The sequence below is a fragment of the Homalodisca vitripennis genome, chromosome 4 (assembly GCF_021130785.1).
Source record: "Homalodisca vitripennis isolate AUS2020 chromosome 4, UT_GWSS_2.1, whole genome shotgun sequence".
Taxonomy (NCBI): domain Eukaryota; kingdom Metazoa; phylum Arthropoda; class Insecta; order Hemiptera; family Cicadellidae; genus Homalodisca; species Homalodisca vitripennis.
The window spans coordinates 72,381,842-72,409,247 of record NC_060210.1 but is presented as its reverse complement, the minus strand read 5'-3'; the positions used below and the strand labels follow the sequence as shown (position 1 = coordinate 72,409,247).

Here is a 27,406-nt window from a genome sequence, read left to right as displayed (position 1 = left end):
GTTGGTAAGTTTTGACTTAGGCGTATTGTTAGAAATAGTAAGGTACCTAAATAGTATAAATAGGTCAATTTGATAAAGGCAATTGGGTGTTACTAACATTCAAGTATAGAACTCTTCCACACTATCTTGGAGTCATATTTGTTTACCTTACTCCAGGTTCTAACAATTTGTATTTATCTCCAGGGTCTGAAATCCTTTTCGGAGTAGAAAGTCGCCTGGAGGACCTCAGGCGTGAAGAAAGTCTGATCAGTGGGCCCCAACCATTTCCATTGATCCTGTAAACCTAAAAGCCTTTCCTATAGCTTGTCCCCCTCTGTGTGTAAATAACTGAACACTACAGAACAATTGATTGATAACAAAGTCAGTTATAGGCAAATACTAACATTTATGTGGAATTGTAATTAACTTCCCCTTCCCATGAAAAGAAACAGTGTGAAAGTGAAATAAAAAAAAAAAAAAAAAAAAAAAATTAACACCCTCACCACAAATCAGTTAAATGCAATACAATACAGTGAAAAGTGAAATAAATAGTAAGGGTTATTCAAAACATTCAAAGTGCGATAAAAACAGTGAAAGTGAAATAAATAATAAAGACTATTGTGGTTCCATGCCCATATGGTAGCAGAACCAGCTACATTTTGGTAGCTAAGAAAGAAAGAAAGAAAAAGAAAGATTTGAAGATGTCGATGTCTGTCGTGTGATAAAGATACTGATAAAGGCAAAGTTTAATGTGTCACTGATCAAAGTCTAGGTTTTAGCTAGGCCTAAAACAATTTTTGAGTGATGTATATTGTATGATGGTGTAATATGCGTTAAATTACAACTTATATCAACAACAACAGTATGTCGTGGCGTAAAATATGACAAATAATCTTCTGCTGAGATTGTTCACTGAGTTGTTTTGTCAACAACACTAGGGATATTATACATAATTTGTGGTGTTTGCTTATTAGTAATAGCAATTTCAAGACAAAAAATCCAAGAATATACATTTTGAAAATGACTGCACTTGGGGTATCTCGCAATTTATACATTTTATTATTTTTATCGTAGTTTACCGTATTTATAAACACAGGAAGGTTTATGATTTTTTGAAATTGTCCATGTAATTTTTGTTTTTAAATCAATAGGCTATTTTATGTATATGATGATGAACAGTCTGATTAGTTTTGGGTGTAGGCGAAAGCTATTCAACTTAAAAGTGACAAAAACTTACAATATAACCTTAATTCCTAACCTTGAAATTTAGATGTTTACCAAGTTTAACACACTCACTGGTAGAAAAGTCAGTAAAACTTTTAGCGGTGCTGAAAAATTATAGTAGGCCTATAATAACTTACCATTGAAGTATAGAATCCCAATATGCAGTTTTCAGCCCATCCAGTGTTTTTTGTTTCTTGATAATGATATCATACGGGAGCAGTCAATTTTGGGTGCGCTCGATTCTGATGGTTTCCAACTCACAATGTTTCAAAAAGTGTTTTATCTTTATTTTTCCAATCACTATTACTAAAAATATACCTTTATACACTATTTACAAGTTTCCCTAACCGGTCTACTTTAATGAGGCGCATGATACTTTTCATAGGCCTAGCACCCGACTGGGCACAACAAGGCTGGTTCGCCAGGGCACTGGGCACAAAGATACTTAATCCATTGTTAACCAGGTGGCATATGTTGTTGCTAGTTTTTTTTTCTAGTTTAAAACACCTTCATATCATACAATATTAAAACCAAAATTTGTTTATTCATATTAAATTCTTGATAATTTGATTTTCTTCAGTTTTTGGGGACCGTAAACAAGTGTTTTAACATACAACCATCTTATTGCATTTGTCTTAAGGTTGAGGGTACGGTCCAATAAGCGGACCCGGTTTTTTTTATATCGAAATTGGCAAACGATATTACTTAATCATAACCATCGATATAATCAATCGATACTGATGAATTATTTTTAACTAAAATATTATTAGTAATAATTATTAGTAACTTAAATAATCTATATGAACAGCTGTAAACACTTTCAAATAATACAATTAAGGTAATATTTTAAATTTCACGTAACATTGTGTATTAAAATGGCCGTCAATCTTAGGAAGCTTCACGAAATTGCTTTAAAAGACGATAAAATATGTTTTTTATGGCTTCAGGATGTTGGGTTAGTACCTAAGAATCCATTATGTGATATTTGTGGAAAGTTAACAAATGTAACTGTCAGAGGAGCTAACATGGCCGTCTTCAGATGCAAAAAAAGAAGGTAATGGTGGACACAACTTTAGTAAAAACGTTTTCGTTCTGTTTCATTTAGTTAAAGTTATGAGTTTCCCTGATTTTGGTTATGTTCATTTATTATTTGTTATCATTAAATTCACATTTTAATTTAAACATATGATTGTTATTACTTTTATATCGATTGATAGTCTATGATTCGATATGCGAATATTAGGTATCGATGATTATATTCTTCGATATAAAAAACCGGGTCCGCTTATTGGACCGTACCCAAGGTTGACCTTGAGCCATACTATGTCACCAAGAAGTCACATTAGAACACGTCTGGCTTGTATACCAGCGACAGATTATAAAACATAGAAAAAGATGTGAAGTCTCTTTCAAATAGGCAACACCCTGCTCAAGATCTATTTGGGATGGCTCAAGCTTGCCATGGAATGTGCATGGCAGAGCATGTTTTCAAATAAACGTTGTTTAAAACTATAACTAAAGCAACTATGTAAATGTTTCAAATATATTTTCAGTTAGTTATTTTAAACTTCTATAAAGTTTTCAATTTGTGAATTATTTAACCGCATACATATTCATATGTAAAACTAGGTTGGCCTACTCATGGCAATGTTTCACATTTTTAGAAAACTCCTAATAAAACTGCTGTTTATACATAATTGTAATGTTTTAAAAATTGGTATGATTATCCAATAAGTGTACATATAGATGTAAAAATAACGTGTGGCAAGAAAATAATTTTAAATGTTTTAATAAAATTTGCGTAACCTAAAAAATAAACATTTACAATGTTTTTATTTAATTTCTGTTTTCAACTTGAGTTTTCCAGATTTTCTGCCAATGAAATGGCAGTGAACAAGTAATATGTTAAATAATGACTGATTTTCAAAGGATTAAGGATAAGGTTAACCCTTTGAGTGCCACGCGAAGTGGTGGTGGTCATGCAGCCAATGCCAATCATTTGTGGCAGGCCATTCCCCTCATTGCCAAGCACTATTTTTATGTTACTGCAGTATTTTACTAAAAAATTAACACCTTCCTTAAAGATTAACATAATGGGACACTTTTTGCTTTATTATTTGGGCAAGATACACGCTACAAATTGGTATATATATATTTTGACCAAAAATTAAAAAAAATATTTATATATGTGTAAACAAAAATACAAAAACATAAAACACGTTTTTTTGTTTAAGATACAAAAAGTATTTATTAATTTTTGTTTTATGAGTTTTATGTGCCAATTTTATGTTCCCCATGTTAGCTGGAATACATGTACCAAGTTTCATAAAAATAAATTTATATATAACTGAGTTTTGAATTTTTTTATATATTGCTGCAAAATGCTGAAAACCTGCCCCAACATGCACGCTTACTCTTGTTCATGTAAAATATATTTTACTAGTTTTAAGAAATTAAATCAAGGTAGATTATACAACTGTTATTTATTTATTATGAACAGACTTAAATTAATTACTTTGGGCTTATTTCATTAGGCCTATTATACTAAATCCTTCAGATGAAATAACTGAGTGAGTGTTTTTATCATAAGAATGAATTAATGAATTTTCATGGTCAGATTCCGTTATATGCCCCAACGCTTAAACTTTTTTCAACGAACTTAGAACGTTATAAAACAATGTAGTTGAGTAACAGAACTAACATTCCATCAATCAACAAGCATTTCCAGGTATTGCGATCGGTATTGTTGTCACTGATATCATATCATTCTCGAGAATCCCAATTACGGCAGGTCGCGTGGCACCAATTGCTAGTAACCAATTGTAATTCATTATAATCATCCGAAAATGAAAACTTAGTGTTGGGGACATAATGTTAGTTCTGTCACTCAACTACATCGTGTTATAACATTCTAAGTTCACTGAATAAAGTTTAAGCGTTGGGGGCATATAACGGAATCTGACCTATTTTCGCTTAAGGGCGATCTGTTCCTTTTACTCATTTCGGCAAACTATACCTTATTCAATAATGAAATTGAACTGAAGTAATAAAAATAGGAAACTTTTAAAACATTAACCAAAATGTCAACACAGCCACACTAGACAGCTAGCAAAAACAACTGAACGTAAATAAAACGACTGCAGCGTGACAACACGCAGTTCGCGCCACAGCCTTTTAGATATCAGCTACATAAAAATATTGTATGCTATATATACAAACTATCACTACGTGAATTATGTCGTACATTTCTTGGGCTTTAATTTGATATGTTTTATGATATCATACATCAATATTTAGCAACAGGATGACCAATATTGGAAAGGCCGATCTAGTCGGCCCTTGGCAATTTTTGTCAATACCATCGGGCCGATTAATCGGCCCTTGGCACTATGCGGAAACGTAGCTAGGCCGATTAAATCGGCCCTTGGCACTCAAAGGGTTAACATATTTTAAGCAAGCATCAAGGGTAGGGTACGATAAGCGGACCCGGTTTTTTATATCGAAATCGGCAAACGATATTACTTAATCATAACCATCGATATAATCAATCGATACTGATTAATTATTTTGAACCATTAACTTAAATAATCTACATCAACAGCTGTAAACAATTTCAAATAATACTCATAATGTAATATTTCAATTATTTATAACTAACATTTTATTATTAAAAATGACAGTCAATTTTAGAAAAATAAATGACATTGCTTTAAAAGATGATGACATGTTTTTTTGTGACTTCAACATGTTGGACTTGTATAAAAAAACCCATTATGTGAAATTTGTGGGAAAGAAACAAGTAACTGTGAGAGGAGCAAATATGGTCATCTTCAGTTTTCCTAATTTTGGTTATAATAATTTGTTTGATCACTGTAAATATTAAATTCATATTTTAATTTAAAACATACGATTGTTATTGAGGACTATAGATACTTTTATATCGATTGATAGTGTAGGATTTGAGATGCGAATATTAGGTATCGATGATACATACTTCGATATAAAAAACCCGGTCCGCTTATCGTACCCTACCCAAGCATCAATTGATATGGCGATGAATTCACCCAAATAAACCTTGACAACAGACTAACTGTACATAAAAAAACTAAAGCTTATACTGAAGAGTATAGGTCAATTAAAAAGAAGCACAAACCATGATTGCAAAATACAAATACACTGCATAGATGTGTCTCATGCAATGGAATATGCTCATATTTTTTTCAGTCACATCTTTCCTGGCATGTACAATTTGTTTGCTTATCCTCCTATCATTTTTTTTTACTCCTGAAGAAAAGGTAGATTTTAATCATCAAAATATAACATTCTATTTTTGTAATGTGTAACAATAAAAAATGTCTGAAACACTGTTATTCTTTGAAATAATTTATTATCGGTAATAATTTTAAATAAAGATTCATGAATGTTTCTTCTAAATATAATTATTACACATGAAATATTAACTCATGTGTCTATTATTTGCATCTCTTATAGTTAGGACTGATTGTACTTAGTTCTCAATTTTCAATTCTTCAATATAGTCTGCGGTGCTGAAAAATACAGAACATAAATATAATATCTGTTTTAAGTACTAAATTTGCTACAAAATGTATATTTTTATATGGGTATTGGGTATTATTGAGTTTTTAATTACTGTTCAGAGTTTGTGAGTATCTTCTGTGTTATAAATGCATTTTGGTTTTTATCTTAATTTATTATCTGTTATTAAGTACAAAAATTATGATAACCACATTATTTAACCTCTTTTGTTTATTTTTGGTAGAAAAGTAACATATCTAAGGTTTTTTTATATAAGTTTAGCTTTTTATATCCATATGAAATCAAAATGATTTTTGTGCTGTTTGAAATCCCCAAGTGGAAAATCCTAGTATTTCATAATTTGCTACCCAGACACATTTTTGTGTTATTACCACTTTTTAAGAGTTAAGTAATGTTATTACTTAAGGAGTAATCAAAATTATTTTACAGATTTCTATATAAAATTACTTGTACATAAAAGTAATGAGGTTTACTATAAAGTGTAAAAATTATTGAATTATATAATTTAAATTTATTTTTTCTGATAGCTAAATATTAATAACATATATATTTGAGTAATGCTTCTTCAGTTTTTTTAAAAGTTTAAAATTAAAGATAAACTTATGAAATATTTAGAATGAATGACAACATATTATGATGCATTTTTGGTTAAAAATATACTTAATTTGATATAAAGCAATGTACAAAATTAAAAAAATATCACTGATTTAACTTAATAATTTTATAACACCTAAGACAGTTATGAAATGTTGTAGAAAGAAAATCTGTAAATGTGTAGAGAGTCAAAGGTAGACTTAAAGTTGTAATGCACTGTTCCCAAGCAGTATATACAAGACTGGGACAGATCCATGCATTATAAACTATATTTATGGACTGATGAAAATTTAGGAAGAAATTCTAAGGGGTAGGGGCTGAAAAAACACATCACGTAAGCAAAGTACACCAAGACAGGGATAGATTTTAATAAGTGGCCTACACTCTTTATTCCGTTGTTTTTATCGCATGGTTTCATTGTTTTTATCTGAATTAATTATTCGATATTACAATTTATTTAACAAAACATATGATTCCTACCTATTAGATACAGTAATTTGTCGTTTAAACAATAAACAGCAAGAAGTAACTAATTTGTTGAGAATTTGAAATGACGATGAATATGAGTATGTGATACATTTCTAGATACATATGTGGGTATTGGTACTGCGTTTACAAAAGCAGTTGCTCACGGCTATCCGCGCAATCTATAAAAGTTGTAACTTATTTCTGATAAGTAAGTCTAGGCCATAGTTGGATTTGTTATTTTGTAATGTTATTGTTATTAAAGCCTCCCCCAAGACAGTTTAAACATCTAAATTACAGGAGCCAGAGCTGGATTTTAAGACCTGATTACAAGACACGCAGTTGTCGTATCTAACAGTTTCTGTCTTAATTCAAGATCAAATATGGAAAAACTAAGCCAACTCTTGATATTTTTCATTTTATTAAAGGTTCTAAATGCCTCCTTTATCACTGTTGTACTCTACATTGGTGGATCCTGATGATTTACAGTCCCTTAACCAATGACCTAATGCAAAAATTAAATATAGTGGTTTCAAAATTATTAACTGTATAACATTTATGGTTTTTCTTAACTTTTTATTGTACTACTTTCTTCTTTCTACAGATAAAAATTAAGCTAACTTAGAAGAAGATAATACAATGTATTGTTATTAATTTAGTTTATTGATTTTAGGAGGAACATCCTAGAAATCTAATACCATCCTTGTGTAAACAATTTTATGATCTTGGATGGGTTACTGGTACAGGTGGTGGAATAAGTATAAAAAAGGGGTAAGTGAATATATATTTAAAGTTAACTATCAAATATTTAGTTTTTAATAATATATTAACATTTTTATTTCAATCTTTTTAGTACCAGACAAAACATTACTAGCCAAGAAATTATTTTTTCTTATTAATTTTCACCTGTGATCTGATCATTTTTATGACTGCTTAACCCTTTGCACTCCGACGTCCGAAATATCGGACATCGTTGTTTTGGCCAAAACCTCGGACGTCCGACATTTCGGACGTTTGGTAAATCCTTTATACTGGCTTTATAAATTATCCAAATGCGGTAAATTTGCGATATACGCAAGCTGGATAGTTGTTGGATGTAAAAACGTAGTAAATCTTTATACACTATGGCGGTGATTTTCCAGTTTTACATTGTGTTGTAGAGGTTTGTCAACTTCACCATTTTCGTCAGCTGATTTCATCCCAACTTCAACAGCTGATCACTTCATTGTTTTGTTTAGTCTGATAAGTTATTTCAGTCAATAAGTTTATTTCGACGATCTGAGTGATATTTTTGTCAGTAACATATCAGATTCGGAATCATCTGACGATGTCAAAAGTGAAAGTGAGGGAGGTATTACGGTATTTTGGTATTATACCGACCACACCCAGACAGGAATCGTTATTTGACACTAACTTTGCTTCTACTGATTACTACTAGATTAGCGTAGAACAATATTTCGTCAATATAAAACAGGAATTGTCTTATCGCAAACCCCTCCCTATCCTCAGACAGAGGTCAAAGTCGAGCGGTCTAGTAGATAACGTGATTGCAGAGTCTCGCCGTCCGTTCAGCTGGTGCGTCGCTTTGTTGTACTTCCGTGTTTTACCCCTACATTTCTCCAAACACAAAAATTCAACAAAAACAAACATTACCAAACAAAAACTAAGCTCTTTATTGAAAAAAACACACAAAACTTGTTTTTATTCTTGATCACACTCCGCCACCCAAAATGCGAGTGTACTGCTGAAGCCCGCTGATGTCAACGAAAGAAAAACATCCGTCGAGATAGTACCTATCAGTAAAATATCAAATTCTAGAGGGGCTGATCAGAAATATAAATTGAATTGTAATGGAAAGTCAATTATGTACCGTGCAAAAAATTTAAATAATCATGTGATGCCGCGCAGCCTGCCGTAATCGGGATTCTCGAGAAAGATAAGATAACAGCGACAACAATACCGACCGCAATACCTGTAAATGCTTGTTGATTGATGGAATGTTAGTTCTGTTACTCAACTACATCGTTTTATAACGTTCTAAGTTCATTGAAAAAGGTTTAAGCGTTGGGGGCGTATAACGGAATCTGACCCCATTGATAATCGTTGTAAGTTTGTAATTTTGTAATTAAAGAGTTATTTTTTCGTTCTATCATGTTTGTTTCTATAAATTTATATTTTTCTGTTCTTCATACTAGTGTTGTCGGTATAATCCCAAAGTACCGGTATTACGGGTATAAAAAGTAAATATTCAATCATTTGACAAATAACTCATTATTTGGGGAAATTGTCGGAAATTACAAAACTGCCTACAACATTTTTGTTTATAGAGGTAAGTTTATGAAATTTTATGTGCATATTTATAATTATGTAAGAAACCTAGAAATAATAATAGTTTATATAATGTCAATGCAATTTTTTTAAGTTATAACAGCTAAAAGTTAACTTTTGTAAAAGTTTTTGCAAAATTTTTATTTTTTATAAGTGTAAAAAGGTAATAAAAAAAGGTAATTACAAATATATACTTTTTAACAATATAGAATTTTATTAGAAATAAAACAAAACCAAAATTATAACTCTATCTGCTAAAATAAAAAAGTTACAACTTTTTAACAAAACCTTTACAAAATTGATAAAAAGGGCTCTGAGGTTTTCGCCAGTGCTTGTTCAATAGAGGCCCGAGTTTTTGGTAGTGACCAAAAATTTTACTCTCGAGTGCAAAGGGTTAATTTCAAAACAATAAATAATATTTATTTTTATACATACATTTTCTGTGTTTACAGTAACAATATTTTGTTACTGTAAACACAAAACATCATTTACATTTCATTTCATTTTCATTTATTCTCATAAATGAAAATGAATCACAAAATGTGTTGCTAAGCGATAATTCCAAGAATAGCTGAACCAATTTGGCTAATTCTTTTTTTGAATTATTCTTTGAAATCCAAGGACGGTTTATATATAGAAAAAATCGAAAATGTTTTCTAGAAGACTTGAGAATTTGGAAAAACAATGATAATATATATGTTTCATAATAAATATTTAATTGATATTGACAGCTGTTGACGCTTTTAACCCTCCAAGTGATACTCATATTACTCTACAGTGAAAGGCCTTTTTATGATGACACACAGTGTTTTTTTTGTTTTAATTCATGAAGCATATAAAATATACCTGAAATTTAACATATTATATATCAAAATGTTCACCACAATATGGACTAAATGGGAATGATAAATAAAAACTTACCAAATTTTTTAAAATTTGAAGAATTATGACCTTAAAAAAATGTTCCAACAAAAATTATGGTTTTGGGGCAATTTTTCACAATTTCCATGGAAACACATTTAAAATTCATTATAATATACAAAAGATTCACAATTTAAGTCTGAACAAAAAGATGTATATAACACTTGTAGTTTATAATATTTACATGAAAATTGGTTTTGAATATGTTTATCACCAGCATAAAAAATCAAAAACTGCAAAAAAAAGGACTTTACATCAACAAGTTGCATATAATGTTTATATAGGCTTGTAGCACCTTATTTACATTATGTAAACACTTTTAAATAACTAAATACAATACTTTTTAGAGAAAATTATAATTATATATACACATTTACTTAATAATGGCACGCATAAACATCACTTATTAGGAATCTGATTCCGCTGCATCAGGTGCTTTTCTCTTCCTGTTATGACCTTTAGCTCTCCAGAAGTGCTTCAACACTTTATAGCAGTCTGGATGGATACCTGCATTGCATCCTGAACACCAGAATCTACTTTTAGAATGTTTACTTTTTTCTAGGCATATTACACAAAAGACGTAGACTTCCTCTACGGTGTCGCGCCAAAGTATGTTCAGTGCCTGCTGGGCCTGGTAGAGGTTCAGGTTCAGGTTCATCAACAAGTGATTCTACAATGTCTACCATAAAATCATGTCTGCTTTGAGGTACATCAGTATTATCTTTGTATAATATGTAGGCATTGAGCAAAGCGTTATCTACAAAGTCTTCGAAAAGTTTTTTCCAGTATTTTTTTGTTGGGCGTCTTTATGTTGTGTGATAAATCACCACCCATGCACAAATTGTACTCATTCATTAGTTCTGGCTTTATCATTGGCAGGGAATGCTGTTGATAAAAGGTATACTGGTTTACGTGTCTTCTGCTTATAGCCTACAAGCAGAATCTTGTCCTTTCTATAATAAACAGATTCTAGAGGTTCCAATTTTTGTGTGAGAAGATTTTTTTATGTACCTTTGGAGTTTTTATTGATAGTCCCTGCCACATATGTTTGGTTTTAAATAAGTTGTTCTGCAAGTGGCACCTTTGTATACAAATTATCAGTATACAAGTGGTATCCTTTATTTAGTAGGTTGTCAATAGATGCATCACCACTTTCTGAGTAAATGGAGTTTGGACTTCATTATCCTCTAAAAACCTTTTCCCACTATACATCTCTGAATGAAGAACATAGCTTGTTTTGCTGTCACATAATTCAAACTTTTTAATTCCGAAGCGAGCATGCCGCTTATTTGGCATATACTGAATGAAAGAACATCTGTTCTTCATTCCAATCATAGATTCGTCTATGGAAATGTTGTACCCTGGTACGAAATACATTTTGAAACAAGCATTCAAATGCCTTATTTTGTACCAAGGATTGTGTCCAGGCTGACCCTTAGGAATTCGTTTTAGTGAATTAAGGTGAAAATTAGATCTTATTGCCTCAAATCTGTTTATACCCATTGTTTCTGAATAAAAAGGACTTTTTTGAGATTTCCGAGTTGACCAGTAATGTTTATAATTATTCAGCTTAGGCCCATATTTATTATGATGGCAATGTACCGTTTCATTTCTGATTTGGTGACCTCAACCCATTTTGTCAGCCTATTGAACTGAGACATTGTACTATAGTTTCTCTTATTCGTAATTTTTTCTTGTGCATACAAGATTGTCTCCCTTGTCATCATGGACCATATGAATTCAGAAAAAACAAATAAAAATATTTCAATGGGGTGCTATTTTTTTCAGGCAAATTTTTCACCCCTGTCATTGTGACGCGAAATTGGTTTCCTAAATTAACTTCAGGTTCTGGGGGTAAAACCATAACCCAAATGGCAGGTTGAGGGTTTTGTTGTGCAGATTGATCATTGCAATCACTTTGGGTATTATGATTTGTTAGGGGTTGAAACAATTTGACAGTTTTTATGTCCACATTCTATTTAGGTTGAACATAGTTATTGAAATGTGGCGTTTTGTAGAATCTTACCTAATTATTTATTGATTTATGTCCAATTACATCTATACTGTTATAATAAACATCCAGAATGTTCAGCATTAGCAGAAAAGAGTGTTTTTCAGTTCAAAAACTTTAATTAAATAACTTGAAGGTAGGTAAAAAATATATTTATCACAAATGTTATTTGAATTTTGTTCAAACAGCTCAGAATATTCTAATATGTAATGATGGAAAAAAGATAGTGGTACTTGTGCTGTGGATTTTTAATAATTATAATTATCCAGCATGTATGAAAAAGTGAAATATTTTCTTCTGCAGTAGACGAATTGTTTTTTGTCATAACTATTTCAATTGTAGCTCTCCATGTTATATCATATTTGTATCCATGTGGTTCTTAAGCACTGGATATCCAATTAGTACTTAATTTTATTAAAGGGACTCTCAACATTACAAGCTACCTTGATTATACCATTGGTATTTCTATTTGCAGCCAATCAAACTGTACATGTTGTTGCAGGACAGAAATTTACATAGCTCCATCTGGTGTACAGAAGGAAAGGATATTACCTGAACATTTGTTTGTTCAAGATATTGAAGGCAATGATATAGAAGCACCACCTACAAATCTAAAAAAGAGCCAGTGCACCCCATTGTTCATGTGTGCATACAAGAGTAAGTAGTGAAATCAAATATAATTTTTTTGCATGGATTAATATGGGTATTTTTTATATGAATCTACATTTCAAACCTCTATCTGCTGGTTATTGTGACTCCTATGTTAAGTCAGTGCATTTTTTTGCAGATGTACAAAGGTTCTTTAACACTCTGTTACAGAACATGCAATTTATGTTCTAATTACTATAAATTTTTTACAGAATACTCCACTTTAAATTAGAGGAAAAATTGTTTAACAAAAAAACTGAGCAAATTAATTGTGATGGAATTTTACTAAGACATATATATTTAACATATTTTTGTAATATGTTCTATTCCATTGCCAAATAAATTAGCAAACAGTTTTTATGTAAAATCAACTAACTGACTCATTCTATGTATTGTGCTAGCATTGAACACCAAAATGCAGTTGCTAGTCAACCTTATTTTGCTTATTTAACAAGAACCCTAGACTTATAAAGAAGCTACATTAATCTTCTAACATAGGTGTTGATACAAGCTTCCTACACAGCTACATTTACCCTTTCTTCATGAAAAACTATATAATTTATTAATTATTTCACTATTCACTTGTAATAATTTAGTTCATTGAGAATGTATATCATTGTTTTTAGAGTCTTAATGGTTAAATATAGCTAGTAGAAACAAAGATGACAAACCAACTCTTGAATATGATGTGTTGTCTAGGATGAAGCTTAACCCTCCGAGTGGTGAAAGACGCTGCAGCGTCTATTAAATCTCGTTCGCGAGTGGCAAAGACGCTCTAGCATCTATTAACGCAAGCCTCTCTTGTTCCGGTATTTCCGATGTTATGCCGCGACTTAAACGCTATATATTGGGTATGGTTAGAAAGACCAGATTCTAAACTTTAATTTGATATAGTATTTAGATATGCTGGTACTAATGGAACTCTTACAAACGGTTCATCCACCTACTGTACTACCTACTGGACCAAGTGTAGGTCTTCTTCACGGGATTGCTTATTTACCAGACTTTGTGCAGTGTGTGTACACACCAAAAAAGGGGGTAAAAGTCACTTCTGGTGCCCAACTTGTAATTTTGGGGTTCATAGGGAGTGTTTCCCTTACCTGGAACATTATTGGAGGCCTCTCAAACCAGGAAGAATGATGAGGAATCAGGTTGGCTCTGATACTGACTAAAATGCAGTAAAAAAACATGTACATAAAAGTTTAGATCAGCAAATAGTGCGTTGTTTTTAGGAATAATACATATAACGGATACATATTTTTGTTCAGAATTAAATTTTAAACAAAATGGCTATTTTGGATTTGTGTTAAAAAATTAAGTTTAGGAACATTTACTCAGCCTAATATAAAACAAAAAAATTTGAATTTTTATTTTTGGAATTCAACCCATTGGTTTTTTACACCAATCCAAGGTAAGTGTTTCATATTATTACCATTCTACTCTGTGTGTTATGAAGTTTAAATCGATGTATGATATGTCATACTTATATAATATACAGGATTTTATATAAATTTTCTTTTGCGAACATACAAAATCAGTAAAAATGTCCCGCCACTTGGAGAAAAAAGTACTGCCACTCAGAGGGTTAAATGCTGCTAAAATCAGAGCTCATTGCCATTCATACACCAAATTTGTTACTTAACACGTTCGCTGCGGGCGGTAACTCTGGTTACCACTGCTACGCTGCGCTAGGAGCGGGCAGTAACTATGGTTACCATAGAGCCTTTGTTCTGAAATGAGGTCAGTGTCTGGCCAGCACTCGAGCTATCACAATGCTGTATTTCTCGCTCCTCTGGAGGTACTTTTCCTGCATTTTTATGCACTTCGTTTTCACATTAGACTTTTTCATGATGTTTTAAAGTTTATTTAGTAGTAAGTGATTGTGTAACACAATGGATCTTCCCCCGGACCAAGTGGTGCACAAAAACCAAGGTCTAGGCGTATTTATAAATAATAAACGATTTTTGGGTGGGTTGGTTAGGATGTGTATAAACATTTGTATAAATATTTTATTTTAGTAATCTTATTTATTCATTTTTCTTACATTTTTATAAACTTATGTACAACAATATTTTTTGTAAACTACAATCATTTCAAGTAAACATTTAAATATATTTTCTTATAACTACCCACCACATATTTGTAAATAATAACTGAATTTAAGTGGGTTAGCGGAGATGTATATAAACTTTTACATTTATTTTGGTTTAACCCTAGAACTGGCGGTCATTTCATCCTGTAGTGTCGGGCTGTTTTGGAGCTTCGCGCAAGGTTTTTTTTTAAAAAAATTATTAAAAATATAAAATAAAAGCAATATAAATAAGAGTATATATTTTTGTGTTCAGAATTAAACGTAGAAATGCACTATATTGTAAAATTAACCATCAAAAATTTTCTAATAAACACTTTTTTTAATCAAATATAAAATTTACGAAAAATATTTCTTAAATTTGGGGGGGGACCATACCTAGCAAATGAAGTTATAGTGAGAAATATTTATAAGTGAGATAGCCATTCTGTGTCAAATTTTATCTAGTTTCAGAAAAACATAAACATTATACACATTTATGAAAGCATCATAAAGCTATAGAACAAAAAGCAGCGATGCGTACAAATTCTGAAAATCGGGTGTACACGTAAGACTTTGGTAAAACAAGTTTTGCTAATACATTTATCTATGAATACATGTTATTTTGCATATTTTATTACTTAGAATAAAATAGAATATACAGTAGTAATGAAATAATTACTATAAATTATTTTTTGAAAAGTAAAAAAGTAAAATTTTGCCATTATTCAAAAATTTTGCGAAAAATTTTCATTCAGCAAAATATAAAATAGTTTCTAAAGCTTGTACTATATCAAAATTTATAAATTTATGGTTTATAAGTAATAGGTAATATTATGTAGTTAGAAAACTATAAATATAACTAAATATATTGAAAAAATACAGAATAACCCAAACAGTTATTATATATAACCAAAGAAATTACAGGCAATATATATATATTATTGTGAAAACTATCTATTTACCAAAAATAAATAGTTACTTCAGAGCTAAAAGAGTGCTATAAATAACGTTTAGTAAGTGAAAACAATAACAAACTATGTGAAATGAATTTTAGCCAAGTCATTTTGCCATAGCCTACACAAAGCCGGTAATTTCTCAAACATATTTCAGTAAATAGAAATTGATTTATTCTAAAATATATATGTTTACACTACTACGACATCAAACAACACACTACACATTAAATACGACACTAAAACACGCGTAAAACTATTAAAACTTACAAATATCCACAGCTCGGCACGAAAGTGATACAGAACGGCAGCGGCAATATGGCGGTCACAACAAACGGCGTCGCGTTTTCTTTTACGTTCAAAATAACAAGCTTGCTACGTCATAACCATAATACAAAGAGGAATAAAACTCATCTGTTCCTTAGAATTTTTCTTCCCGAATCCAATGGTGCATGAATTATATCGATACGTTACCGGAGTATATTATAAAAAGTAATTATACGAGGGAATGTTTGATCGACAAAATTTTGACGGTTAACACCACAAAAGCGGCATTAACCGACATAATTATGTCGATTAACAGTTCTAGGGTTAAACATTTACGTATAAATATTGTTTATGTTTATCTAAATGAATAAAATACAGATCACTTAGCTACAACGTATTCATTTGGAATATTCCCACTGCCATAAAAGGGTGTTCCCTAGTGCAAGCGGTAACTAGAGTTACCAGCTGGCAAGGAAGACTGTCCTCAGGAGCTAGCGGTAACCACAGTTACTGCAAAATGGTAGAGAATGATAATTTTTTTGAATAATGAGTAATTTTCATATATTTCTATCATATTTCATCCAAAAGTAAGTAAAAATATATTTTAAAAATATACGGTATTCCCATATACGGTACTCTATATAGGGATTTTTAGCCGCGAACGCGTTAAGTACAAATAAAACAATCATTGGCTTCCATCAGATACAAAAAAATTGTACAACAATCTGTAAAATTGGAAACATTTTATGTACTTTTGTATATTCTTCTATACAGCAGTTTACATTTTAAATTTATTAATTCATGGAGAAACATTATTTATCTCAGATAATCAGTGTAATGTTTAAGCTCGCAATGCTGGTGCTGTAATCCATACGCATTCCAAGGCTGCAGTTATGGCAACATTGTTATATCCTGGAAAAGAATTTAAATGCACTCACTTGGAAATGATTAAGGTAGGAGAGTGTTTGTAAATATGTTTTTTCCTTTCATCAACAACAACACAAGTATTTTTAAAAAGCCTGCCTGTTTTTATACTTAAATTAGTTAATTGTTTGAATTTTTTTAGTCTAATCTCAAATACTTTTTTAATTTTATATCCCACAATTTTTCCAAATACTACTTAACACATAATTTCTTAATAATGTTGCTACATTACAAATTGGTCTAAACCTCTCCTTGGGAGCGTCCTTTCCAGGCCGATTTATCCCCAACTTTGCTGTTACATTTTAAGAGGGGTACTACTATCCACTTGACAGCATCTAGAGGAACTCCAAACCGTTCCAAAGCTGCCTTCATGGATTGATATGCTACTTGGTAAAAAGCTTCTTCAATATTCATAACGACACATACGTATAAGGTCGTTATTAAAAATAAATTACAAGAGCTCGTCACCTCTAGGATTAATATTGGTGCTGCCCCAGTAGTTGTGGTATGCGTAGCAGTCATAGCCGAGGATGAGGGCTACACCTTTATCTCCACAGTACTGCAGTAGCCTTGTATTTTCACTGGTGGCAAGTGTGTGGAAGGGTTGTGATAAACTTCCTTCTCAAGATGTCAGTTTCGCCATTTGAAGGTTTATCTGAGTGGTGGAGGTTTATCTGAATGAGAGATATACCTACGCCTTTTTATCACTTCTCCCAGGAGTGTTTGGTGAGAGTGCCCCCTTTCCTCCCCCTGGTCGAAACCGATGGTCCTTTCTGGGTGGGTCCATTCTTCAGGAAAAGGGAGCATGTTGGTGTTTCGTTTAGCACCACATTGACTTTTGGAATAGGCCTCACTGGTAAGATACGAGGCACGTCCAGAAAGTAAGTGTACTAGTACTCTCACAGCTGTAGGGAATACTTTTTCGACATGTTGGTAACACTGCCGAGTAGCCTGAATCCTCTCCTTCAAAAAGAGACTAATCCGAGGTTAGTGTGTTGAAAACTATTATCACAGTAGCATCTCTCACGAAAAATGTCGATTGTATCTCCCGCCAAGTGCGAAATTTGTGCCCTCATTCGCTACCTCGTTGTGAAGGGAAAAGCTCCGGTTGAAATTTATAATGCGATGAAAACTTTCTTCTGTTTATACCATAGAAACTTTGAGAATTTGACCCATCCTGTTCTTCCATGATCACTTCCAAGATGAAGTTCTGTATAGTTAGCATTTGTTGAGATGAGAGTAGGGTTTCTAGAAAATAGGAGTGTAGTATTCCTCCACCCTTATGCCTTCTGTGATCTGTTTGTAGAACAGTTTGTGATAAGGTACAAATTGCTCCTTTCATGACCTCTGTTATCCTTCTTCATTTCTTGTCGTTTTCTTCCTCTGATGAGCTTCAGGGGTGGAGTCATCAAAGTGAGGTCTTTTTGGCTTGCCCTCTCTAATTTTTTAAGCCACAGATTTTGCTCTTCCGGGATTTGTTATAAGACCAGACCCCTGGTTTCGTTTTGGGAATACCCATATTTTCAAAACCATGCCATTCGTTTCCTGGCAGCACCACCCAGTTTAGGGATTCTTGCTCTAGCTTTCCAGCTGTGCTACCTCTATCCTTTGATGGTCATCTCCCAGCATGACATCCTTTTCAGAAATGTCGACTCGGACTAAGTCGTTGGATCTAGGACTTCTACTAGGAAGTTTTCCTGTTTCGTTTGTCTGTCTTTGTGTTTGTTCGCGAGAATCGCTACACCCATTTTTAATCACTCTGTTTTTGTGGACTTTCATCCACTTTTTGATAGCTGCTAGAGTTCTCTGGTTTGGTTTGGTTTATTGTTGTTTTATTTGTACTCATTGTGTTCCCATAAGTAGCGGAGATCTAAAGGTCGCCCCATGCAGTGGCCCGCTCTCTTTGGGAAAGGCTATGTTTAAACTGGAGGTCACCCAGCAGGTTATCCAAAGTTTGCATATTAGAGATCAAGCTCTCCCTTGACCAAGTAGCCTTTGACATATGCTGTTCAACTGTGGCTTGGAAAGACTGAGAAAATAAGTCAGTTGTAGAAAAGTATAGTAGAAGTAAGATCTTTGGGAGAAAATTTTCTCGAAAGCGGAGGGTAGATTGAAATGAAATGAGAGCATGATAGATAATAGAAAAACAGCCTGTTAGTTCAGCTCAGCCTTGTCAGAGTTTTTTAGAAGACAAGAAGTGGATCATCTAGGTCCCAAATGCGCACTAGATGAAGAATGAAGGTGGCTGTAATTGTGCTTTGAGGACAAACTGATTTGTGATGGAGTATGAAGACCTGACCACTTTGTACCTTTTTTTTTTAATATTTTGAAAGAAGCAATTAATTAGTTTCACCCTTTGAGTGCCAATAAAAAAGTACTTAACTATAGAAAGGTTTGTAAATATTCATTATTAGAAAAATCTGGATTGCATTTATAATCTACAAATAAAGTTAGAAAAGGTTTTATTTATAATATACAAGCTGTGTAAATAATAACAAGTTTCACACTGTTGTTGTATAACACAAGCACATATGCTAACAAAAACTAAAATGGTTCTTTTTCACAACATGTTATTTGTTTCCATGTATAAAATAATAATATCTTAATTTCTTAATGTTCTAAAAATTTCAAAACTATAATTTTTGTAAATTTTAATGGATACAAATTTTGTAATATTATACGTTTTGTTTTATACGTTTTAGAGCATTTAAATCATTGCTAGGTAATACAGATATTTATATATTTAAATAAACAAATGAAGAGTGAGTATTTAAAACAAAAAAAGAGTAAAACTAGTCAACTTCATTTTGGCACTTCTCAGCAGCATCTAGTTCAGAAGGTTAATCACATTAGGTTCTATTGTTATTTTGTACATCCTTCTCTTTTTTTCAATAATATGAAGCATTTTTTAAAATTTAATTAGTACATAATTTATAGTTATTTATGTTCTTTTACCCCAATGTTTACACACTGCACTTGCTAACTGCTTTTTATTTTTTCTTGTGGTAGGGCATAAAGAATTCTAAATTAGGTCGAAACTACATGTACAACGAACAACTGGTTGTACCAATAATTGAGAACACTCCATGGGAGGAGGATTTGAAGGATCGGATGGCACAAGTCATGGAAGAATACCCTGAGACATCAGCTGTGCTGGTCCGCAGACATGGTGTCTATGTATGGGGTGATACTTGGGAAAAAGCAAAAACTATGTGAGTATCTGTTAGTTTGAAAGCAGTAAGATAGAGTATTATTAAAAATTTTAAAAGAAAACATTGTAGTGTATTTTTTTGACATTAGTTATTTCTAATTCATAAGTATTGAATGCAAACCATTTCTGTTAAAGAGATGTTCTTTCATGTAAAATACAAAACAAAATTTCTTTTTCTTTTTTTTTCAAAAAGGAGAGGCCGATCCCCTTTAAATACTATTCTACACTGATCTGCAAATTCATTACAAAATCATCCATTTAGTAAATTTGCTAATATTTTCTGTAAGCTCATGCTTTATATATGAATAAAAAATGTTTACAAACATCACATGAAATTTTATATATACTACATATAATGTATAGTATATTTTTATTATAATTTAAATCATAATTGTAAATCAAAATACTAATTCTGTCAAACTATTAAAAATAAAGCACTTTCAATAAATATATACATGTTACATAGCATACATGTTAGGCTCAGTATCAAGTATAGTAGAAGGTTAGGGAAATAAAAGAAATGAAACATATGCCTTATTATCTTAATACCTACTGTTCCACTTTAATGTATGCACACACCATAGACTAGCTACTGGCTCATAGATAGCATCAAATATCGCTAACCAGTACTGCCACTCGAATGACATAGTAGTTAGCAAGACCAAACCAATCAACTGGATTTTGGCATGCAGTTATTCTGCCAGAATTTGACATAAAATCACATACAGGATTTCTTGGACTGACAGTTGATGACACTCTCTTGGACACACCATGTTGATAACTTGTGTAAGAAGTTAAACATGGCATCTTTGTCGCCAAAAGAACTCACCATATCAACAATTTAAAGACAGCATAAACAACTTATGCTCTTTTTGAATCCCATCTAACATATGGCATTGTTACACACACAGCCATATTGATATGGCCATTGCCATTGCCATAGCTATAATATTGTGGGATTGTTGTCCCACAGGACCAAAGAATCTTACAAGAATTTACAAGAACTCTTACAAGAATTTACAAGAACTCTTACAAGAACTTACAAAGAATCTTTCCAGTAAAGAAGAAAGCAATAAGAACCCTTAAAGACCTGGCTGGGACCCAGAGACAGCTGCCATGAATTCTGTCTCCAAGAACTTATAAAATCAAGACATGATTTGGTCAGCTCCTTATTAATCAAGATATGATTATTCTCGAAATGTTGTGTATTTTACGCAGCATGGATTGTGAAATTGTGAATGAAGATCGACATATGTTCCTGAGCTTCATCCAACGGTTGCCTCCACTAGTATAGTAGAGTTTATCTTGGTTCTATTCTTGTGCCTAGGCAAGCCTCCCTTCCCCCACCCTAAAAAGAACCATGTAACAATGCATTGGACAATTGATAATCAGCCGACCGATCCTACCAGACTTTGGCACTAAACAAGTGGTATGCATTAAGCGGTAGTGACCACAGTAAAAGAGTTTTTTGTGTTTCAGTATTATTCAGTCTCGAAGTGGGGTCTCTAGACGAACTTGTCCAACCCTTACAGTTCTTTATTGAAAATAGTATTTTGAAAATACGTGTGTTAGATAAATAGCACAGTAATCTAAAATTTACAGTATTCACACTATAAACAGGTTAATAGTTTGGTTTGTTGAATAATATAATATGTTTGACAGTTTGATAAGAGCTACAACCCGGTTTTTTGAATACCTACACTAGATGTACCAGAGTAGGTCTGATAATATACCTTTTGGAGAAAAAAATAGTGGGTAAGCTAAAAGCAGAGTAAGGCAGTGGTGTATTGACTTTAAAAATGGCTACACCAATGTTCACGACGACAGTCGTAGCGGTCGGCCTATCCTAGTGAGTGAAGATTTGATGTTCAAAATCAGTGACAAAGTTTGTGAAAATCGCCATTTTACAATGACTGAACTCTCAGAACATTTCCCACAAATTTCACGAAGGTTACTTCATGTAATTGTTGTAAGGAAGCTTGGATACCAGAAATTTTGTCAGATGAGTTCCAAAAATCCTTACGGAAGATCACAAAAAACAAAGACTTGCTGCATCGTTAACTTACCTTGACGAATACAAAACACATGGTAACAAACTTCTCGATCGTATCGCTACTGGTGATGAAAAATGGGCAAAGCATGTCAATTGTGAAACAAAAATGCAGTTGGTGATCACTATCACTTTGTGTGCTAGGTAAAGATACTTTTTATTACAAAAAGTGTACAAAAGCCAACATTATCAATTATAAATGGTGATTAATATTTGCATTATATTTAATATTCAACTTTATTTCAGCCATACAGCTATATTCTCCAGTTTCAGAACTATAGATATGTGCAAGTTTTAGTGGTATTTTCTTCCGAAACCTGTAATAGTGGTCAAAGAAAGCAAGGCTTATACCGAATTTATATTGTTAAGTACATGTTGATCATTGTGTTTGGTGATAAGTCCTATATAAGTTTATACTATTTGTAGCATAAGCAATCTGGAAAGTTCTTTTTTTAAGGTGACTGCTACCATCAAGTACTAGAAAAAGTGTATGTTCTATATCTTTTGTTAGTATTAGGTCAGACTGTAGCCAGAAGTTTTATTTATATTACAATGCCATTTTTTTGTAGAAATATATATACATACATTAAAAAAATGAATTTTATATTTATTTTCTCATGTCTTATACAACTATAAAAATCTAAATAATAACGTATGTAACTAAACTTTGTTCAGGCATGAAGTTTCATGAAAAACAGGATAGTACTTTTATTGTAAATTTGTTTTGTATACAATTTTGAACAAAATTTATTATACTGTGTATTTTAATTATGAATAACTTATTATAAAATTACAATATCTTTTAAATTAGATTGACTAACCATCTAATTCAATGGAAAACCAACTGATTTTAAACCACTAATAAATTTTGTAAATATTCTAATGCATAACTTGTTATTGAACAACAGTTTTTTTATCAAAAGTGTGCACATATACAACAATCAGGCCAGCAATTTAAGGGAGTAACATAGCAAAATAGCTACGGCATTCAAAGGGTTAAACACATAAAGAATAATACATGAGAAATAACTAGAATAATTACAGCTGTGTCATATAAATTTAACACCTGTTTAAATGGTCCACATGTGTATATTTAGTTATTTATTGTTTATTATTTATTTAGAGGTTAATGTTCACACTGGTGATGGTTAATACTGAAACACGTGTCTGGAAATAAAATAATTTTTAAAAGGGTTCTAGTTGACTATTCATTATTCTAATATAAATATAACCCTGTACTGTGGATTTAATAACACAAGAGAAATAACTAATATTTACAATTAATAAAGTCAAACAATATTTCAATATTCATTAAACAATAACATGTACATATAGAAGCTTAACAACTTGAAATGCCCCTGATTACAAAAGATCTGTAACAGTAATACAATGTAGTAGTCTAAGTAGTTTCGTTTAAACCTTTGTTAGATTGATTGATTCTTTGTGTTCTAGTATAATGCAATTGCGTTTCATTATATTTTATATTCTAAAAAGATGAATTTGTGAACTTCCGTATAATCTGACATGGATTTTATGGGTAATGGAACCAAGAGAGTTAAAAGCAGCTGTTTCAAAGGTATTTAAGTTCAGCAGTGTCTTGAGCGTATTAAATGTGGTGTTCACCAATTCGCGAAAAGGAGAGCGAGTTAGAGAAAACTTATTGTAACAAGATATATAAAATGTTTCTTTATGTTCATTTACAGGTGTGAATGTTACGACTACCTCTTTGACATTGCTGTACAGATGAAGACTGCCGGTCTTGACCCAACTGTCCCACCTGCGACTGATGAGTCTTAGTAATATTATATCACCACTGAATTTATATTTTTATCATTAAAAAGAGCTGGAACATTACAAGTATTGTTTTTGTTCAGTTTTCTCCCTAACATTTAGTTTAATTTTTTTGTTACCTAGTGGAGCTAAGCCTTATGATGGAAAAGTCACCACAGAACTAGTAACTAACATGGTAAATGTCAACATTTCTCCAACTTAGTGTAGTATACAATGTTTAGTAGTGTGACACCTTAATTAGGATATTAGATGTGTTTTTAACACACTATTTCTGCAACCCATGTAGAACGTATTATGTTCATAGAAACTTATTAATCTGAATTGATAATGCTTAGAAGCAGTTTGAATGTTTAATCACAACATATTAGATCAGTGGTTTCTATCATTCATTTAGTACTTAACACATATCTTGGATAGGATAAACAAGATTTAAACGCCTGCCAGACTTAAGGTCAGTGTGGGTGGCTTCATATTTACCCCACAGTGAACAATATCTTGCCTGGCCTGGAGAACAACTCGCAATGGACTGACGTTGTACCATCTTCAATTTCAATATAAAGGTGGATAATTTCACAACAAATATCAACACATCTAATTTCATCATCAACTGGTGGCAGAGACCCTGCTCAACATTCAGCAAATGGAACTTTGTAGTGGCTAATTCTAAATACTGTATATACATTACGCTTTAAGCACATAACTCTGGATTTTACAATGAATAAATTTATTTTTTTAGTTATGTAAACACTGTTTAAAACAGTTGAGTTTTCAGAATTATTGGCTTGGTGAATAAAATGTGAAAAAATAAGTATTATGTACAACATTGACACCTTTACTGATTAAATTGGAATATTTACTATTGCACCAATTTACTATAAACTGAGGTAATTATAGAATAAAGGCAAGTCACGATCACACACTATAGTCAAATGCCTCATCTACTTCTAGTTATTGTAGCCCTAAGAAAATAAGAAGAGTGATTCAGATAATTATAGTCTAAATTCAAATGTCTGAGCTACCAACAGTGATTAATAACATTTACACAATTTCAGGAATGAAAGAATGGGGTTTTATTAAACATGCCAATTTTTATTGTAAGCCTATGTTATTCAATACTGAATGAAATGATGTCAAAACCTTTTTAGTTTAAGGAATGAAATCCAGAAATTAACCCTTTGAGTGCCATGGGTATTTTCCGAAGGCATATGCATAAAGTGCCACGCTGTTTTTCGCATATTTGTAAGCTTTTGGGAAAAAAGCTGTTATAAAATAACTACCAAACAGATTTCCATCATTTTCTTGTTTTTTTTTCTTATTAAATGCAGAATATGATACATATCGTTACAAATAAAATTTGATTTATAAAAATATATAAAAATTTTAGTACTTATAAAAAAAGTTTTTTACTTTTATATAAAAAGTTAAGTTTCGACCTAACTTGTGTGTATACGGTATTTTAAAGAGTTTTTTTCTTTATACCATGATAAAGGCCATATGATTCTAAATAAAACCCATGTGTAATATCTTATTCTAGAATTTTAAAAACATGGCATTATATGTATTAACAAAATGCTGCCCGGTACCGACATTTTATAAACTGTACTTCATTTGTCAGAGTTTAGAAATTACTTAGTAATGATCTAGTTTTCCCAATAAATCTAATAAAACATTAATACAACACCAATAAATATGATTAGTAAATTTAGAAACAAATACTTGCTAACATATTTACATAAAAGTTTACATTGAAAAAAATAATAACCCAAATAATATTTACACTGAAAATTCACGTTTTTCGCTTGATCACAACTCAAATCATACATTACTGTTGTAAAGAAATACAGTAAAATACTGTATAAGTTACTATTTTATTTTGTATTTACTCAAATGCTTAGTTATCGGCACATAAACAACAAGAAAGGCCGTTACGCAACACGGTACTAGCCCGTTACGTCGCGTGACTGGAGGACAGAATCATCGTACAGGTACTTATCACAGCCCACTATTTTTGGACGAGTTTTCCATATCAGAGATCAAAATAAACTTCATTAACGTTCCTTCTTCCATAATGAATCGAAAAATACTCGATGAGTCATACTTCCTATCTCCAAATCGTCTCCAAATAGGCACACGAATGACCTGACATTTTCGAATAATGAAACGTTGTTCTTATAGTTTTTTTTTTATTTAATTGATTGTCGTAATAACTTGTAAATTCCAAAATAGGTTAAATAAAGTCAGTTGTTTTTAATACTGTAATTTATTTTGTCCCCGATAAGGAAAACTCGTCCAAAAATAGTGGCTTCTTGATAAGTACCCAAACAACATAAGTTTAAAAAGATAAAACAGTAGAGAAACAACATAAAAGTCGTATTTATTGATAGTTTGGAACCTATTGAATACAGCCGTCTGATTATTTGGCCAAAATAATCTTGTACTATATAAAATATTATCGAAATACGAAACGTCAAAATTGGCGACTCTGGCACTTTATGCACTATTCGTACCGTCAAAATTAGCGACGCTGTGGCACTCAAAGGGTTAAACTTCTACTCAAGGTCCATTTGCTTTGGAATTAATAAAATTTATTAAATTTCAAGGAGCAACATGTAATTTCTAATTCAAGAATCATCACCTCTGGAATAAATACATTTTTCAATCCATAAGCAAAATCCTAAAATGAATTTTCAAGTTAAAGTTTAATCACAAATGTTAGAATAAAATTTCTCATTCAAAAATTATTGAATCAAAAACTAAAAAAAATCTTATTATTTTTTAATACAAGGAGAAAAACGTGCCTAAAATATAATATCATTTTAAGGTTTTCTACTGGTATCTCCAACATTTTACTGATTGTAAGAGAATAAAGAAGTATTGGCTGAACTCCCAAGACAATCAGTATACAGCTGGCTAATGTATACATGTTGGGTTGTAATTTCTTTTAGAGATTAGAGCACGTTGTGTTCATCAATCACATGATCGTTTTCAAAAACTGTTTCTGGAAAAGTCAGTGAATTTTATACAAAGGTTTTATTAGACATGCTGGGTTACAAACAATTTAATTTGAAGAAACGCACAAGAATCTATCCACCAAAGTTCTCTAAGAATGAGGTTTCAATGTGCTTTAGGATAATTTAACTGAAACGGAATTTAATTATGACATTACAAAAATATTGTACAAAATAGTTAAGTTTAAATCACAAATCAAGACCAAAGGTAAAATTGATGTCTACTCTCAGGTAAAAAAGTACACATCGGAGTTTGAAAGTTGACCACAAACTACCTGATAGGCTACAATAACGGTAAAGCTTCACATAAAACTGTCCACTAAAAATAACATCCAATTTTATATTGATAAAAACGAAAATATACCAGTTTTGGCGCTTTTCAACCAAACTGCAACTTTGAAAAT

General features: G+C 31.8%; 1 protein-coding gene across 1 annotated transcript; it reads left to right on the top strand.

Annotated features, from left to right (window-relative positions):
• The first annotated feature begins 638 nt into the window (after positions 1 to 638).
• Positions 639 to 24,057, top strand: LOC124359533 (methylthioribulose-1-phosphate dehydratase). The gene is made up of 6 exons (XM_046812347.1): positions 639 to 1,014; positions 7,493 to 7,590; positions 12,582 to 12,736; positions 16,865 to 16,971; positions 19,952 to 20,154; positions 23,907 to 24,057. The coding sequence occupies exons 1-6, from the start codon at positions 1,000 to 1,002 to the stop codon at positions 23,998 to 24,000; spliced, it is 672 nt and encodes a 223-aa protein (XP_046668303.1). The 5' UTR covers positions 639 to 999; the 3' UTR covers positions 24,001 to 24,057.
• Positions 24,058 to 27,406: the final 3,349 nt, after the last annotated feature.

Coding starts and splice junctions, on each gene's coding strand:
- LOC124359533 (XM_046812347.1), top strand. Junction 12,737..16,864: donor GTTCATGTGTGCATACAAGA/GTAAGTAGTGAA, acceptor GTAATGTTTAAG/CTCGCAATGCTGGTGCTGTA. Junction 20,155..23,906: donor TGGGAAAAAGCAAAAACTAT/GTGAGTATCTGT, acceptor GTTCATTTACAG/GTGTGAATGTTACGACTACC.